Genomic DNA, 18,776 nt, shown 5'->3' on the forward strand with positions numbered 1-18,776 from the left:
AGCCAGGATCACAGGGCTGGCTGAACAGACTTACAAATAATATGTTCAAATCACATATACGGTATATTCATAGTGCATCCAGAAAGAATTCACAGCACTTCACTTTTTCCACATTTTCTTATGTTACAGTCTTAGTCCAAAATGGATTCAATTCATTCATCCTCAAAATTCTACAAACAATACCCTATAATGACAACGTGAAAGAAGTTGGTTTTGAAATCTTTGCAAATTTCTTAAAAATTAAAAACAAAATAAAATCCCATGTACATAAGTATTTACAGCCTTTTCTCAATACTTTGTTGAAGCACCTTTGGCACCAATTACAGCCTCAAGTCTTTATGAGTGTGATGCTACAAACTTGGCACACCTTTTTTTGGGCAGTTTCTCCCATTATTTTTTGCAGGACCTCTTAAGCTCCACCAGGTTGGATGGGGAGCGTCGGTGCACAGCTTTTTCAGATCTCTCCAGAGATGTTCAATCAGGTTCAAGTCTGGGCTCTGGCTGGGCCACTCAAGGACATTAACAGAGTTGTCCCATAGCCACTGCTTTGTTATCTTGGCTGTGTGCTTAGGGTCATTGTCCTGTTAGGAGATGAACCTTCGCCCCAGTCTGAGGTCCACAGCGCTCTGGAGCAGGTTTTCATCAAGGATGTTTCTGTACATTGCTGCATTCATCTTTCCCTTGATCCTGACTAGTCTCCCAGTTCCTGCCTCTGAAAAACATCCCCACAGCAAGTTAAAGAGTTCAATCTTTGTTTCATCAGACCAGAGAATTTGGTTTCTCATGGTCTGAGAGTCCTTCAGGTGCCTTTTGGCAAACTCCAGGCAGGCTGTAATGTGCCTTTTACTGAGTGGCTTCTGTCTGAACACTCTACCATACAGGGCTGATTGGTGAAGTGCTGCAGAGATAGTTGTTCTTCTGGAAGGTTCTTCTCTCTCCACAGAGATACGCTGGAGGTCTGTCAGAGTGACCATTGGGTTGTTGGTCTCCTCCCTGACTAAGGCCCTTCTCCCCTAAATGCTAAGTTTGGTTGGGCGGCCCACTCTAGGAAGAATCCTGGTGGTTCCAAACTTCTTCCATTTAAGGATGATGGAGGCCCCTGTGCTCATTTGGACCTTCAATGCTGCAGAACATTTTTCTGTACCCTTCCCTAGATCATTGCCTAGATACAATCCGGTCTCGGATGTCTACAAACAACTCCTTGAACTTCATGGCTTGGTCTGTGCTCTGACATGCATACTGTCTCTACACAGAGAAATGCTGGAGCTCTGTAAGAGTGACCTTCGGGTTCTTGGTCACCTCCCTGACTAAAGCCATTGGGACCTTCAATGCTACAGCAATTTTTCTACACACACACACACACACACACACACACACACACACACACACACACACACACACACACACACACACACACACACACACACACACACACACACACACACACACACACACACACACACACACACACACACACACACACACACACACACACACACACACACACACACACACACACACACACACACACACACACACACACACACACACACACACACACACACACACACACACACACACACACACACACACACACACACACACACACACACACACACACACACACACACACACACACACACACACACACACACACACACACACACACACACACACACACACACACACACACACACACACACACACACACACACACACACACACACACACACACACACACACACACACACACACACACACACACACACACACACACACACACACACACACACACACACACACACACACACACACACACACACACACACACACACACACACACACACACACACACACACACACACACACACACACACACACACACACACACACACACACACACACACACACGAAAAAATTACAATATTTTTTCACATTCTTTTATATGAAATTAACAAGCAAAAAAATTGGGGGAGCAAACCCTGAACATGTATATCTAAAGCTGGTCCAGCTATGAACCAAGCGACATGCATATTAAAAAAGAATAGTGCACACATGCAAAAGAAATGACTATCAAATATGGAGACAATCCATAAATAAAAATGGGGATTTGGTCCCACCATATGGGCATATCGTGCTCAAGCCCACCACTACGTCAAAGTACCCCATTATCAGTGGGTCCTACACTATCCATAAAAAAGGGATGAATCCAGCCTCTCCAACCCTTGGAGACAACACTCCTTGCTGGGATGGATGTGCTACTGCACTACAAGGGACTCCTCCTATATCTACTTGATAGTGGACACTGATAGAGTACAGGTGTGTGTGGGGGGTGGGGTGGGGTGGGGTGCTCAACCTCAGAAGTCTGCCAGACCGAATACATAATAAACAAGCAGAAAGTTGGGGGAGCAAACCCTGAACATGTATATCTAAAGCCGGTGCAGCTATTAACCAAGCGACATGCATATTAAAAAAGAATAGATCGCTTTGCCCAGGAGCAGCTGCCTGCCACAGTGGAACTGCGGTGGGCGGTCGTTATGTGGTTAATAAATTTGCAAAGATTTCAAAACAAACTTTTTTCTCGTTATCATTGTGGGGGATTTTTTGTAGAATTTTGGAGGAAAATAATGAATGTAATCCATTTTGGAAGAAGGCCGTAACATAACAAAATGTGGAAAAAGTGAAGCGCTGTGAATACTTTCCGGACGCACTGTAGATGTTAGACAGGAAATATTTAAATTTTTCAGATGAATAAACAGCATCTTACAGAGGCCATTACTGTCCTCCAGGGTTTCTATGTCTATATAACAAAATGAACAGTGAGAGCTACAGGAAATTTAATTTTAAAACGGGTATAAATATCTTTTTTTATTAGGCTAGGCACCAAAATAAATGTTTGTAGAATAAAGTATATGTGTTTTACAGGACATTTATAGATATATAAAATAAAATTATATGCCACGTTTAATTGGCTATAAACAATAAGACATAGAAACTTGATGCAAAGTTACAAGAGAAAGGCTGACTAGCGTGTCATATTACTAATTAAAAAAAAAGAAGAAAAAAAACACACACAACACCTACAGAACAAAGGATATCAATACGATCATCTAGAACTGAAGGATGGGAAGCAGAATGTACCCAGTGAATTACAAAGAATTGCAGACAAGTGTTATCAATTGGTAAACTGATATTACAATTCACATAAAAGCATAACTCCAGCCAAAAGAAAAAAAAAAGTAATATTAATAATACATAATAAATAACCTTGCCAAGAAATGTGAATTGCAGCACACTATGACACAATGTACTCACCATGGGTGCAAGTGCACTACAAAAAAAAAAAACCTACATGCCAGGGCTCCTTTAACTATCCTATGCCTAAAGTGGACTTACAATGATTCCAAAAAAATAATAAACATGTTATACTTACCTGCCCTGTACAATGGTTTTGCACAGAGCAGCCCTGATCCTCCTCTTCTCGGGGTGCCCTGCTGGCGCTCCTAGCTTCTACCCCCCGCCTAGTGCCCTCTATAGCAAGCCTCTTGCTATGGGGGCACTCAAATGTGCTCGCTCCTGAAGCGGCTCTGTGTGGACACGGCCCCGCCCCCTGCTCCTTCCTCACTTGCTGTGATTGGCAGGAGCCAATGACTCTCGCTGTTGCCTCTCTGTACAATGAGCAGAGAGAGAGCAAGGAGAGCCGCTACTCTCGTGCACATTGCTGGATCAAGTATAAGGGAGGGCTTGGGGGAGCTGCTTGCATATAATTTTTTACCATAATGTATAGATTGCAGTAAGGTAAAAAAACCTTGTAACTTTAGAGCCACTTTAAACTCTTATTTTTATAAAATTGCTGACAGGTAGGGTTTTAATAAATGCTTCAGCGTGCAATTATGGCACCACCCTGTGCCGTGACTTCCGTGCACAGGAGTGACATCATGGCAGCCCGATCATTCAAGCAACTGGAGAAAGTGAACCCAGAAGGAAGAGAGTGGGCAGTTCAGTACTGGTGGGCTTTATTTGACAATGTCAAAGGTGTCTATCATAATTTGTTAATATGTGGCGCATAATAGCACATTATGGCATAAACCACACATTTTTATTTAATTTTTATTTATTTATTTTAATTAAGATATGTGGAGTTTAATTCTGCTTTAAGAGCCGGTTCACATACAGGCGACCCGACTTCCCGGGGCGACCTGTGAAGTCGCGGTGCACGGCTCGCACCGCGACCTCGGAGCGGCTGCACGGACTTCATATCTTTGAAGTCAATGCAGGTCGCTACAGGTCGCCCCAAAGTAGTACAGGACCCTTTTTCTAAGTCGGACCGACTTGTGTCGCTCCTATTAGAACGGGTCCTGTGCTACTCTATGGCAGGCGACTTGTCAGGCGACCAGGTCGCTTGACAAGTCGCCCCAGTGTGAACGGGGTCTAAGTCACCAAGTTGAGCAAAGTTTGTTTGGGGTTTCTGGGCAGGTCTGAGGACATTTGCGTATGATTCTGTGTTGGAATGCTATGTCAGGTTTGTATTCCTGTCTTTGCCCTCACTGGGAAGATTCACCCTCTCTGTTTGATCTGGCAACCACTGTCAAAAGATAGAAGGTAATGGGACATTCCTAATTTTATAATTGTCACCAGAAAAGGAAAACAAGGGAAATCTTCCAATGGGGACAGCTGTTTTACTGACAAATGTCCCCAGAAAGGGATTTACCGCACTTCTCGTTGTCTCTGGGGCAGGAAGTGAAAGGAAATCTCTTGAAAGGGACATTTAAAAAAAAAAAAAAAAAACTGGCAGGGGCTCTAACCCTTCTTTACTCTATCCAAAGCTAAAAAAAAATAAACAAAATAAAAATAAGAAAAAAATGTTTTTTGCTTTACAAATACTTTAATATATATATTATTCAATCATACGGAAATTGGGTAAATGTGTCAGCTGGATATATTTAGTGATTTCAATTAGACAATCCTGGAAAAATGCATATACCCCAGAAGATTGTAGAACTCCAATCAGAAGTAACTAAAGCCCCGTACACACGTACTGATCGTCGGCCGAACGATCGGCCGTCTTTTGTCCAGGGCTGTCGTGTCTGTTGAAAACTGCAAAAGACTGCACACGAATTTTGTCGGCCAACAACAGCCGACTGCAGAAGTGATGTCATGTGATGGTTAACTTTCCGTGTGTTTTTTCTTTTCTGAGCATGACCAGTCTTGCTCATCTGCTGTTTGTCGGCCGAAATCTGTACTGACTGGCGAACAATCGGTCGTTCTGGTGACGGCCAACAAAAATTTTAATGCCTGCACACCCGATTCTGTACGGCCGAAAATGCGCTGTCGGAAGCATCATACTAACAAGCCTACAATCGGCCGATCGGTCGGCGGCCGAATATTTACGGCCGACAATCGGTACGTGTGTACGGGGCTTAAGTAGGTAGGTGGGTCTGAACTGGAAATATTCTGACAGGATCCCAATGAGATCTATAGAAAAGGTGCATGCAGTGAAGGGTGTTTAACATACCTGAACAAGGGCACCGGCTCTTTAATGTCCCGTAGCTTTCTGATCTCCTGATCTCGCGCTGGGGCACACAATGTTCCCATCATTCTGATAGTAAAGTCTGCAAGCTTAGGGATATCCAGAGCTCGGTTCTCTGCCTCCTGCTTAATGAGCTCCAGGTCCAGGACCTCGTTGATCTGATTCCTCAGTCGAGTGTGACCAGGTAACAGGAATGAGAAAAGGGTCTTAAAAATAGAAAATACTTGTCACAATCCTGGTGGAAAAATTACAACACTTTATATGGCCAAAAAATTATATGAGGATTTTGGGCCTTAAGTTTCAAAACAGGAATAATTTGGGTTTACAGAGCAAGGATGCTGCGTAATGTACAGCAACCCATTCGATTTTCTTTAATAGTCATCAGAACCAAGAAACATAATTTATACATAGAAAGCTGGTGCACAGGTAAATCAAATGATAATAACCGATAACATTAAAATAAATAGAAATAAACCATGGATGGTTCAAGGAGTCAATAGTAGACTGTAAAAAGTCAATAATCCACACTAGGGTTAAAGCGGAGTTCCGGCCTCAAAATCAAAATAAAAAAAAAATCGATTTTGGGCCATCCGCTTGCTGAGTGCAACCATATGAAATAAAGTGAGAAATAGGAGAGCGCCTCTAAGTGTAGTAGTTAATAAATCCAAAGTACAAAGCACATTTAAAACTCACATTAAAGTAGGAGGAATATAGTGAAGCTCTTCGCAGATGAGACTGCTACAGCGGTGGGGAGAGACCGGCATTAGAGCTCTGTAATGGATCACCTATCTACGTATAGCATGTGGTCTCCAGCGGGGAGATAGGCTGCTTCTGGCTCTCAGCTGTGCGGTCCATTGGTAGAGGCGAAGCGCCAGCCGGCGTATGGCGTCACCACGGAGCCAGAGAACACAACGTGTTTCCGAGCATGCACGCTCCTTGACACACTTGATAAAGGAGCGTGCAAGCTCTGTGAGAGCCTCGCGCATGCTCAAAAACGTGGTGTTCCCTGGCTCTGTGGTGACTTCATACGCCAGCCGGCGCTGCGCCTCTACCAATGGACCGCACAGCTGAGAGCCAGGAGCAGCCTATCTCCCGCTGAAGACACCATGCTATACGGAGATATATGATCCATTACAGAGCTCTAATTCCGGTCTTCTCCCTACCGCTGCAGCAGTCTCATCCCCGAAGAGCTTCATTATATTCCTCCTAATTTAATGTGAGTTTTAAATGTGCTTTGTACTTTGGATTTACTACGGTAAATACTACACTTAGGAGGCGCTCTCCTATTTCTCGCTTTAAGAAACATCATTTAGGTTGCATTACCAAAGAGTTACTGTGATTTGTATAAGGCTGCTTCCATAAAGTGAAAATCCATTAAAACATATTTTAAAATTTTAAAGTATTACTAAACCCACAACAATAAAATCAGTGTGTATATGCAGTAAAGCATGCTTGTTATACTCACTGTGGAACCTAAGGGGTTATTGCTTTGCATTGTGTATAAAGGCTGTTTGATCCTGTCTCTCTGATCCTCCTCTTCTTTCACTGTCTCCAAAAAATAACCTGATATTTACAGAGCCAGGGGACGGGCTGCACATGCTCAGTTTGAGGTGTATTGCTAGAGATTTTTTTTTTTTTTGGGAGAGTGCATGTGATCAACACAGGGCCAATCAGCACTGTCCAGACATATCCAGACAGAGGAGCAGGAGAGAATGTAAAATCCTCCTACAAGCTTTATTAGGAACTGATACAAGTCACAAGACTGCTATATACTGCTGATGAGAAAAGGTATTTATCAGTTTATAGTTACTAAAAAATTTGCATTTCCATGTTCTGTGTACTGTGGGAGACCAGATATAGTGAATGCAGGTTCTGGGTTTAGTAACACTGTAAGCTTTTTTTTTTTTTTTTTTTTTTACATTGAAAAGCATGATCTCCATTTCGAAACTCCACTTATCCTATAAAAGTTGTTTTTGGTTTGCCCTTTTTTTTAAACTGATGTTTTATATATTCAAATATACTATTTACGGCAGCCTTTTTTTAACCAGAGTGTCCAGGCACCCAGGGGGTGCCTCAAGGTTTCTTTAGGGGTGCCTTTGCAAAATACCTAAAAAATAAAACGTTATTGGTTGATAAGGAGGAGCATGTCGGGCGCCTGCACAGCGACCTTGTTTGCCCCTCTCCTTGCCCACTGCACCAGCACTGGGGTCACATTAGCTGAGGGAGGAAGAGCAGGGCTGGGACAATATGTGGGCAGGAGAGGCAGCAAAAAAAAAATAGATGTAGGATGGTACACCCATTCTACGGATGTATTGACAGTGGGGGAGGCGCAATTTTGGATCCTTGCCCTGGGTGCTGGACGGCCCTGTCCAGGTGCTGAGGAAGAGAAACTGAGGGAGAAGGGAAACAATGGGATACTAGTAAGTACAAGTGTCAGTGTGCAAAGGTGTGTTTGCTTTGGAAAAAGAAGTAATCTCTAACATTGGGTGTCCTACGTGTGCGGATGTTGCTGCATTATATAAAACAATTGAGAAACTCTGATTTAAAGTACATAAAGTATTTCTTTTTTACAAAGACACATTATATATATATATATATATATTACATGATGCACAAGACACAGAATTTACAGAGCCTTATGGCTTCTCTAAAGTCTTGGCAGAAACAGTTTTCTTTCGGATTCTCTGTTTTTAAGCGAACCTTTATCTGGGGGTGTTCTACAAGGTAGGAAGGGGAGGGGGGGTTAAAAACATTTGTGTGTCTAAATTTTAGCCTAATTATTTGAAAAAATATTAATTGAAAATATTACCTAACAAAAATGTCAAACAAATATATATGCATTTAGTATATACATATATGCACACATTATATATATATAAATATATATACATATATATATATATATATATATATATATATATATATATATTATACATTATACACACACACATTCACCTCTATAGCCAAATATATGCATAAAGACATCTAATTCTAAATTTTCTATTTTCCTTTATGTTGTTTCCATGTCAAGTTAAATTAGAATATTCTTCTTGTGTACAGGTCATGAGGAATGATGACAGTTTGGAACATAAAAGTATGAAAAGCATTACCGCTTTAATTTCTCCCATTAATATTAACGCATGGTCATACACTGGAGGGTCTTCATTGAACTGAGCCTCTAAGCAATCCCAGAATGCTTTGTGCACAATGTCCCGAACTGTTCTTTCCAGGCTGCAAGAAGTTGTGGGAAAAGAAACAAATTAAATGATAAGTCCACTAAAATGGATATCTCAATCATTGTTGGACTCTGGTTGAGCCACTTGGTGACACCAATAGAGAGATCTCAGTTCTGCTCCCTACTGCAGCCATTATGCATGCTGATTGACTGACATGGAAAGGACATTTTTAACGGAGAAGTATGAGAATAAAAAATAAAACCCATCTATAATCTATGTGGCTGTAGCATCTATCCAATGCTGCAGATGATCTGTGGCAGCTCTAAGCTCAAGAAATGAGCAATCATGTCACCACTGATCGCTCAGTTCTCGGTCTTCACTGAGCAGAGAGCAGTGACTGTCAGCCACCGGCTCTCTGCTGCTCCGGCGCTCACTGAAATGCTGAGCTTTGAAGGGGCAGAGTGTCTGGCTCAAGCGCTCAGCGGCACGCTGAGAGACTGAGCCGGCTGCTGGTCAAGCATCTAGGTGCATCCGAACATTGTTGGGATACATTCCGAGACTGAAGCAGCTCTGTAATTCTGGGTAACAGGAGTGCAAAAAAGTAAGTGCACCCCTGTGACCCATAAGAGAAGTATGGCAAAAAGCTTTGGCCATGCTTCTCTTTTATTAAAGTCTTGTAAAGTCTTGTGGGGTTTTTTTTTGGGGTTTTTCTTAACAAACATGTTATACTTACCTGCTCTATAATGGTTTTGGCACAGGGCAGCCCAGGACCTCCTCTTCTCGGGTTCCTCTTCGCTGCTCCTGGCCCCTCCCTCCTGTCAAGTGCCCCCACAGCAAGCATATTGCTATGGGGGCATCCGAGCCGAGCTGCAGCTCCGTGTGTCCATTCAGACAGGGGACTGCCATTCAGTCCCACCCCCTCTCTCTCCTGATTGGCTAACTGAGCCAATGGCGCAGCTGCTGTGTCTCAGCCAATCAGAAGGGAGAGCCCCGGAATGGCGAGGGACTCCTGGACACTGCTTGATAGAGATGGGGCTCAGGTAAGTATTAGGGGGTGCTGCTGGCCACCCGCAATCGCTCCCCATAGAGGACAGAACGGCGGTCTGTCACAGATGAACACAGGGATCCTGTGTTCCTGCTATTCAGGAACACGGATCTCTGTGTTCATCTAGTGAGTCCATCCCCCACACGTTTAGAAAGCACTCCCTAGGGACACACTAAACCCTTTGATTGCCCCTAGTGTTAACCCCTTCCCTGCCAGTGTCATTAGTACAGTAACAGTGCATATTTTTAGCACTGATTACTGTAGTAATGTCACTGGTCCCCTCAAAAGTGTAAAAAATGTCAGTTAGGTGTTTGATCTGTCCGCCACAATGTCGCAGTCCTGCTAAAAAAAAAAATCGCTGATCGTGGACAATACTAGTAAAAAATAAAATAAAGATGCCATAAATCGATCCCCTAGTTTGTAGAGCAAACCAATCAATATACACTTTCGGTGCAGAAGTGGTTAAAGGATACCTTTCTGGAAAGAAACACATGAACTGCCACTGCTGACGCCTAAAAAAAATGCTAGCTGCCTGGCTTTTTCTGGTTAGACTGATTTCTGAATTACAGATCCAAACAAGCATGCAGCAAATGAATAAAGCAAAAGTTAAAACTTATGATTGGCATCGTTGTTCTGTGTTGGTAATCAAGAAAATATGTAAGTCACGAGGATACTGTCTGTCAACCAGCATTTTCAGAAGGTCAATAAGGACAGATTGTGCAATTACCTAGTAATAAGATTACTATAAAGAGGAATGTACAATTTGCATTCTTTTACATCTGCACTGCCATCTGTAGGTGACATTAGGTATTACAAGTTGTCCATACAGATACAGTACTACTATGGGACGTATATTTTAAAGTTTACCACTACCTAGCTTATCTAAATCTTACCTTCCTTGAGGAAGCTCCATAGGTTTGATCTGAAAGCCTCCATTCACTACAATCTCATGAGCCAAGGCTAGGTTAGTGACACCCTTAGCTGTATCCATGAGCTCCTCCACTGACACAAAACGAGGGGGACTAGCTGCAACATACAAGAAAGTCAATACAATATATAGTAATCAGCAGTTTGCAACAGAAAGGAACATTTCCTAATGACTGCCACAGACCTTAATCCATCCACCCATCTTCTGCTAGGCTACCTACTAGGATTCTGTCACTGCTTGGCTAGAAAATGTGAATATGGGGCATGTATTCTGAAAGGCTTGGACTCCATTATCCATATAAAAGGCAATGATCAGCAAATGGCAAAGAAGTTGAAGAATGAATAATGATAAATTCAGAACATCTGCGGTCTATGGCTTGGTTACATAGAGAAATACAGTGCTCAGTATACACCAGGGGTGAGACGCTGAGTGTTTTCAGGAGCATGCAAATGCAGCAAGAAAGCATCTGAGAGTAGGTTATGAAACATTTATACACTGGGACTAGATGGAAACTACATAGAGCTAAAACTTTGAAGACAATCCAGCTGCTGCTGAAGAACTAAAATAATGACACCAGCAGTCATGTCATATATAAAATAACAGATTAAAGCGGTATTAAACCCAAAAATGTAATATATTGCAGCTTACCAATCATTAGATGTGGTGGCTGCATTCGATTTCTTTTTTTTACTTTCAAAGAGTTTATTCAAGATTTTACACATAGATTACAATCAGTACAAAAACCAATACCTGTTCCGACAACAAGGAACTGGATAATAAAACATATGCCAAAAGCAAACATCAAAGATTCTGTCCCTCATCAGAACATCTTAAAGACAAAATGTTTAATAGCAGGCAATAAAAATAAAATAATGGTTAATTGAGGTATTAGAAATGAGGCTTACACAATAGTGACTACTCCTCTGGCAGGCAGTATATTACAAACACGTAAAGGTTTCTAGTCCCTGGAGCAGTCCTATATCCAGAAGAACAGAAATAGAAAAAAGTACAACGAGAAAGAAAGAAGGACGAAGAGGTTCAGACTAAAAAGAAAAAAGGAGAAAAAGTAAGAAGGTATGGTCCATCATGGAGACGGAGCGAGAGAAGAGTTCCCCCATTCCTGTAGGAGGTAAAGGTTTATATCTCTAGCGAGACCTGCATATTGACTATAAGCACTGCCATCTGTAGGTGACATCAGGTATCACAAGTTGTCCATAGTTGGCCGAGAGAGAGAGAGAAGAGTTCCCCCATTCCTGTAGGAGGAAAATGTTTATATCTCCAGAGAGACCTGCATATTGACTATATGCACTGCCATCTGTAGGTGACAACAGGTATCACAAGTTGTCCATAGTTGGCCGAGAGAGAGAGAGAGAGAAAAGAGTTCCCCCATTCCTGTAGGAGGAAAAGGTTTATATCTCCAGAGAGACCTGCATATTGACTATATGCACTGCCATCTGTAGGTGACAACAGGTATCACAAGTTGTCCATAGTTGGCGGGGAGAGAGAGAGAGAGAGAGAGAGAGAAGAGTTCCCCCATTCCTGTAGGAGGAAAAGGTTTAACTCTCCAGAGAGACCTGCATATTGACTATATGCACTGCCATCTGTAGGTGACAACAGGTATCACAAGTTGTCCATAGTTGGCGGAGAGAGAGAGAGAGAGAGAAGAGTTCCCCCATTCCTGTAGGAGGAAAAGGTTTAACTCTCCAGAGAGACCTGCATATTGACTATATGCACTGCCATCTGTAGGTGACAACAGGTATCACAAGTTGTCCATAGTTGGCGGAGAGAGACAGAGAAGAGTTCCCCCATTCCTGTAAGAGGAAAAGGTTTATATTGACTATATGCAGGTCTCTCTGGAGAGTTAAACCTTTACCTCCTACAGGAATGGGGGAACTCTTCTCTCGCTCCGACTCCATGATGAACCATACCTTCTTACTTTTTCTCCTTTTTCTTTTTTAGTCTGAACCTCTTCGTCCTTCTTTCTTTCTCGTTCTACATTTTTTCTTTTTCCATTTCTGTTCTTTTGGATTTAGGACTGCTCCAGGGACTAGAATGTCAGCCCAAGGCTCCCATGTTTTGTTTTCTTTTTTTTTCCCCTCTGTTTTCACCTGTTGATCTGGCAGTTAACATCTCCCCCACTCTGGATGAAGGAGCACTGGGGTACCTTTGAACAGCAGCATTTTTTATCTGGAGGGAGGGGGGTGTAGAATAGGGTTTCTCAACCAGTGCTCCTCCAGAGGTTGCCATGGGTTCCTTGAGCAATGAGCAATTTCTGCCTACCCACTGACACCATTGATATTTTTAGCTATCTGTAAGGGGGGTACTTCTTCCCAATTACCACAAGTGGGAGGAACATTCTTCCCACTGACCATCATACTAAATGTATCATGAGTTGTAGATATATTAATTTTGGCAGGGGTTCTCTGAGACCAAAAAGTTATTTCAGGGGGTTCCTCTGTGTTGAAAAGGTTGAGAATGGCTGCTCTAGAAGATGTAGATTCACTGACAAACCAAACTCCAGCTTACACTTTATACACAGTTAAAAGAAAAGCTAATCATTGTAAGGACCCCTGTCAGTCCCTGTAACATCTGCAGGAGAGCTTGTTCTTTTGAAATAACAGACTTACTGGCCAGATCAACAGGTGAAAATAAAGGCAAGAAAACCTACAAAAAAAAAAATCTAAGAATTGGTTAGCTGCAATATAATAAAGGTTTGATTTTGGCATAGGTGTGCGCAGCCTATTGCATTAGGGTGTGCACTCCAAATTTCAAGCACACCTGCATGCATGTATGTATGTATGTATGTATGTATGTATGTATGTATGTATGTATGTATATTGACTGCATTGTGCTCAGCCCACCACACCTTCTCCTGGTAGGCTGAAGTCCATCCCACATTGCAGGCTGTGTTTACTCCTCTCTCTGCCGCCACCGCCTGTTGTAAAGTCAAATAAGGCAAGCTGGGGAAGGGGGTAGGAATGGTGTCATTCCCATTGGATAAGGAAGCAGCAAAGACGCAGAGCAACTGGCTTTTACAGACACTGAATAGTTGTCAACCTTGGTGATTAGGGTGTGCCCAGGCACACCTAGCACACCCCCTACGCACGCCTATGGCTTTTGGGTTTCATAGCCCTTTATTAAGAAGGTTACCTCTGTGTTAAAAAAAAAAAAGAATAGATAAGTCAAGATCAATATTGCTCTACTGTTTACAGTACTTGCAGCAGCTGTGCAGTGTAGGGTTATCAGTATTTTGTTGCAGGTATCGGCCTTGTATAGACCGCCCTACATCACAATATTGACAGCAGCTGTTCCCTGTGTCACAAGTCTACTTTAACAGAAATGACGCAGTCAATCTTACCCTGGGCAGGGTATCCTCGGTGTGGGCTGGGGGTACTTTGCCGAGTTCGGTGTGGGCTGGGGGTACTTTGCCGAATTCGCTTCCGGCCAGATTCCTCTGAGGCCTCAGAGTTGTCCCCATGGCTCGTCCTGCCGGCTTCATTAGATGATTCTTCCCCAGACTGCAACTTCCCTGGTTCCAGTGGCATTGTCCTATTAATACTAAGAAAAATACCAATTAGCTTTATACAGAGTTGTATAAAGTACTCAAAACCCATACTTGAGTAAAAGTACAAGTGCTCGATCAAAAAGTGACTTGAGTAGAAGTACTAAAGTATTCAACATTTTTTGTACTTAACCGCTTGCCGACCGCCACACGACTATTTACTGCGGCGGTCAGCCCCTCACAGGCAGAGCGTCGTAGTACTACGTCGCTAGCCTGTAAGGGTCTAGGGAGCGAGCGCGTGCCCCCGGAGGCGCGCTCCGGCACAGTCACGGACCCCCCCCACGCGTGTGACCGGCGGACCCAATGTCCGCCGGTCACTCGGCGATCGTCGGTGCAGAGGGAGAAAGGCAGGCGGCTAATGTAAACAAGCTGTCTGTCATTCTCCCCTGTGTAGAAATAGTGATCATACGGTTCTACTATGTAGGACCGTTGATCACTGTTCCTACAGCTCAAGCCACAGCCAATCACAGTTAGAATCACGCCCCTAGGGACATACATAGCACCGCCCTCTCAAAAAAGTTAACCCCCTTCACTGCCAGTGTAATTTTACAGTAACAGTGCATATGTATAGCACTGATTACTGTAGAAATGTCACTGGTAACCCCATAAGTGTCAAAAATGTCAGTCAAGGTTCCTATCTGTCCGCCCCAATGTCGCAGTACCGCAAAAAAAAAAAAAAAAAAAAAAAAAATCGCAGATCGCCCCTATTATGCGTTAAAAAAAAACAACAAAAATCTTTCCCTTTGTTAGTAAACGCGATAACTTTTGCGAAAACCAATCAAAATACGCTTTTTGCGATTTTTTTACCAAACATATGTAGCATAAAACAAATTGGCCGAAAATGTTAAAAAAAATTTGATTTTTACATTTTTTTGGGGGGAATTTCATATAAAAAATGTGAAAAATATTGTTATTTTTGCAAAATTGACGCTCTTTTTTTGTTTATAGCGCATGATCAAAAAATCGCATAGGTGATCAAATACCACCAAAAGAAAGCTCTGTTTGTGGGAAAAAAAGGACGTCAAATTCGTTTAGGTACAGCGTCGCACGACCGCGCAATTGTCCGTTAAACTCACGCAGTGCCGAATCGCAAAAAACCCCCTGGTTGGAAAGGGGGTAAAATCTTCCGGGGCTTAAGTGGTTAAGTATTGCAAGTAGTTTTTTAAAAAATGTTGCTACTCAAGTACTGAAAGTAAAAGTACAAGTACTGTGTTATGTAGTTATTAACCGCTTGCCGACCGCCGCAAGTAAATTTACTGCGGCGGTCAGCCCCTCACAGGCAAAGTGACGTTAATTAACGTCACTAGCCTGGGAGGGTCTGGGGAGCGAGCGCGCGCCGCCGGAGGCGTGCTCCCGCTCCCGCGCGGTCACGGACCCCCCCGCGCGTGTGATCGTCGGACCCGATGTCGGGGGAGAGGGAGAAAGTCAGGCAGCTTGTGTAAACAAGCTGCCTGTCATTCTCCTCGGTGTAAAAACACTGATCACACGGTTCTACTATGTAGATCTGTTGATCAGTGTCCTTACACCTCAAGTCACAGCCAATCACAGTAAGAATCACGCCCCTAGGGACACACACAGCCCCTCCCTCTCAAATAAAGTTAACCCCTTCACTACCAGTGTATTTTTACAGTAACAGTGCATATTTATAGCACTGATTACTATAGAAATGTCACTGGTAACCCCAAAAGTGTCAAAAATGACAGTCAAGGTTCCTATCTGTCCGCCCCAATGTCGCAGTACCGCAAAAAAAAAAAAAAAAAAATCGCAGATCGCCACCATTACGCGTTAAAAAAAAAAAAAAAACAACAAAAATGACAAAAATCTTTCCCTTTGTTAGTAAACGTGATAACTTTTGCGCAAACCAATAAAAATACGCTTTTTGCAATTTTTTTTACCAAACATATGTAGCATAAAACAAATTGGCCGAAAATATTAAAAAATTTTGATTTTTACATTTTTTTGGGGGGGAATTTCATATAAAAAAATGTGAAAAATATTGTTATTTTTGCAAAATTTACGCTCTTTTTTTGTTTATAGCGCAAAAAGTAAAAATCGCACAGGTGTTCAAATACCACCAATAGAAAGCTCTGTTTGTGGGAAAAAAAGGACGTCAAATTTGTTAAGGTACAGCGTCGCACGCCTGCGCAATTGTCCGTTAAAGTCACGCAGTGACGAATCGCAAAAAAACCCTGGTTGGAATGGGTGTAAAATCTTCCGGGGCTTAAGTGGTTAAGTATTGCAAGTAGTTTTTTTAAAAAAATTTTGCTACTCAAGTACTGAAAGTAAAAGTACCAGTACTGTGTTATGTAGTTATTAAAGAAAGAAGTCAAAAGTTTGAACATCATATTGTTTTTTATTATTTCAAATGCAGCATTTATTTATACATACAGTAGCTTTTATTTTCGTATGCGCTGATAATACACATGTTTTGAGCTTCATGAAATCTGCCATCTACTGTTCTGGCAGTGGTAATTTTTATAATAGTAACTAGTATCTATGCAGCACAAAAAAAAAAAATTTCGGAGTAGAAGTATTGAAATCATCGAAAAAATGTAGTGAAGTAAAAGTGGAAGTAGGAGAAAAAAATTCTACTCTAGGAAAGTACAGATACCGCCTTTCGCTACTTAAGTACAGTAGTGAAGTAGTTCTACTTAGTTACTATACATCTCTGGCTTTAGGCACCTGAATTCATGGAACCCCAGGGGAAGGAACACAACAGATGAGTATTACTCCACCACCCGAGTCACTGCCAGAAGAAATGGCTAGAATCAGGGATGGATTTATTATCAGGTGCATTGCTTATAGACAGCAGAGGCAGCTTCTTCCTGTGAAAGTATCAGCCATTATTTGTTTCCGGTCATCAGTAGAAATGAAGTCATCTTAACTGAACTTCAGGCAAACCATTAAAGACACAGTTGAAATATACAGTATACACATTTGCTAATATACCCGTCATAGGATGTGCATATCTGGTCATCCAATCCTGCGATTTACTTTTATTGGACAGACTGTAAAGCCAGGCTGGTGACCCAACTTTTCTCTGCTTCTGTGAAGCAACAGTGCTAGGTCACCTCTCCGCCCTCAGCCTGTGATTGGGCAGTAAAGGAGCAGCAGCAGTTCACCCATCTGCTCATAGAGCTCTCTCCTCCTGCCAGCATCCTCCCTGTCTTCACATACTGTATGTATGCAGCACATTTGATTGCCATCTAGTGCTGCTTCTCCAATTCCCAGTCTCAGTGCTGTGAATAGGATTATACCATGTTGATTTCAAGTACATATACTAGCTGCATGTATAATTCGATTTTATGTAAAACGACTACATAACAACTGAACTCTTAGATTTTATTTAAAATGAATGCATAATAAATTGGCAATTTATGTGTGTGCCCGGATTTCAGCTTTACTTATTGACAATACCCAGGATAGGTCAAGTAAAAGGAAATGTTCTGTGCAGAAGAGTTATATTTTGGGCCCTAAAGACGGTGTACCTACAGGCTCCAGTGATGGACATCCAGGCCTGGCTACAAGTGAAGCATTCATAGTTCAGAAACATTTTTTGTCTTTATGTTCCAGCCTCCAAGGAATTCAAAGTATACAATTTCACTTTTAAAAGAGAAGACATGAAAGTTGCCAGATGACCCATCAGCCCTTAAAGTTGAATTATAGAAAAACCTTTTTCTTTCTCATTTTGGATAGAGCAAGTGAGGGTTTTAACCCGTTAAATTTTTTTTCGCCATCTGTGTCCCATTGGGGAGACTTCCCTTCACTTCCTGTCCCATAGTCAAACAGGAAGTGAGAGGAAATCTCTGCAAATTAGGGGATATCCTTGGGGACCCCCAGATCACCAGAACTAGTGTCCCCATTGGAAGATTTCCCCTTATTACTTTTCTGGGGACAACCCAAAATTTGGGATTTTCTTTTACTTTCACTTTCAATGATAAGGGTAAACAGGACTGATAGGGAGGGTGAATCTCCTTAACAGGGACACAGACAGCAATAGGAACGGACAAGCATTCTAATCCTCTCCACTCTACCGAAAACTAAAAAAAAAGTTTTGCCTTTAGTTATTACTTTATAAAGTCTTGTTTCTTTTTAAAGAACAAACATGTCATTTACCTGCTCTGTGCAGTGGATTTGCACAGAGCAGCCCAGATCCTCTTCTCAGGTCCCTCTTTGCAGCTCCTGGCCCCTCCCTTCAGATGAGTGCCCCCACAATAAGCAACTTGCTATGGGGGCACCCGAGCCGAGCTGCAGCTCTGTCTGTTCATTCAGACACAGAGCTGTCGTTCAGCCCCACCCCCTCTCTCTCCGGATTGGCTGACTGACTTTGATTGACAGCCACAGGAGCCAATGGCACTGCTGCTGTGTCTCAGCCAATCAGGAGGGAGAGTCCTGGGCATCGCTGGACAGAGATGGGATTCAGGCAAGTATTAGGGGGTGCTGGGGAGGCTGCTACACCCAGAAGGTTTTTATCTTAATGTATAGATTGCATTAAGACAGGGCTCGACAAACCCCGGGCGCCAGGTCGCATTTGC

At 42.5% G+C, this 18,776-nt stretch overlaps 1 protein-coding gene across 1 annotated transcript in view; it reads right to left on the minus strand.

The window, feature by feature from the left end:
• Nucleotides 1–18,776, minus strand: part of TCP11L1 (t-complex 11 like 1) — a 65,679-nt gene that overhangs the window by 24,571 nt on the left and 22,332 nt on the right. Inside the window, exons 2-5 of the mRNA XM_082270560.1 lie at nucleotides 14,038–14,228; nucleotides 10,645–10,777; nucleotides 8,641–8,761; nucleotides 5,516–5,736 (exon numbers count right to left, since the gene is read on the minus strand). Of these exons, the coding sequence (XP_082126686.1) occupies nucleotides 5,516–5,736; nucleotides 8,641–8,761; nucleotides 10,645–10,777; nucleotides 14,038–14,224 (662 nt within the window). The 5' untranslated portion in view covers nucleotides 14,225–14,228. The remainder of the gene's footprint in view (nucleotides 1–5,515; nucleotides 5,737–8,640; nucleotides 8,762–10,644; nucleotides 10,778–14,037; nucleotides 14,229–18,776) is intronic.

This window comes from Pelophylax lessonae, assembly GCF_965119305.1.
Source record: "Pelophylax lessonae genome assembly, chromosome: 10".
Taxonomy (NCBI): domain Eukaryota; kingdom Metazoa; phylum Chordata; class Amphibia; order Anura; family Ranidae; genus Pelophylax; species Pelophylax lessonae.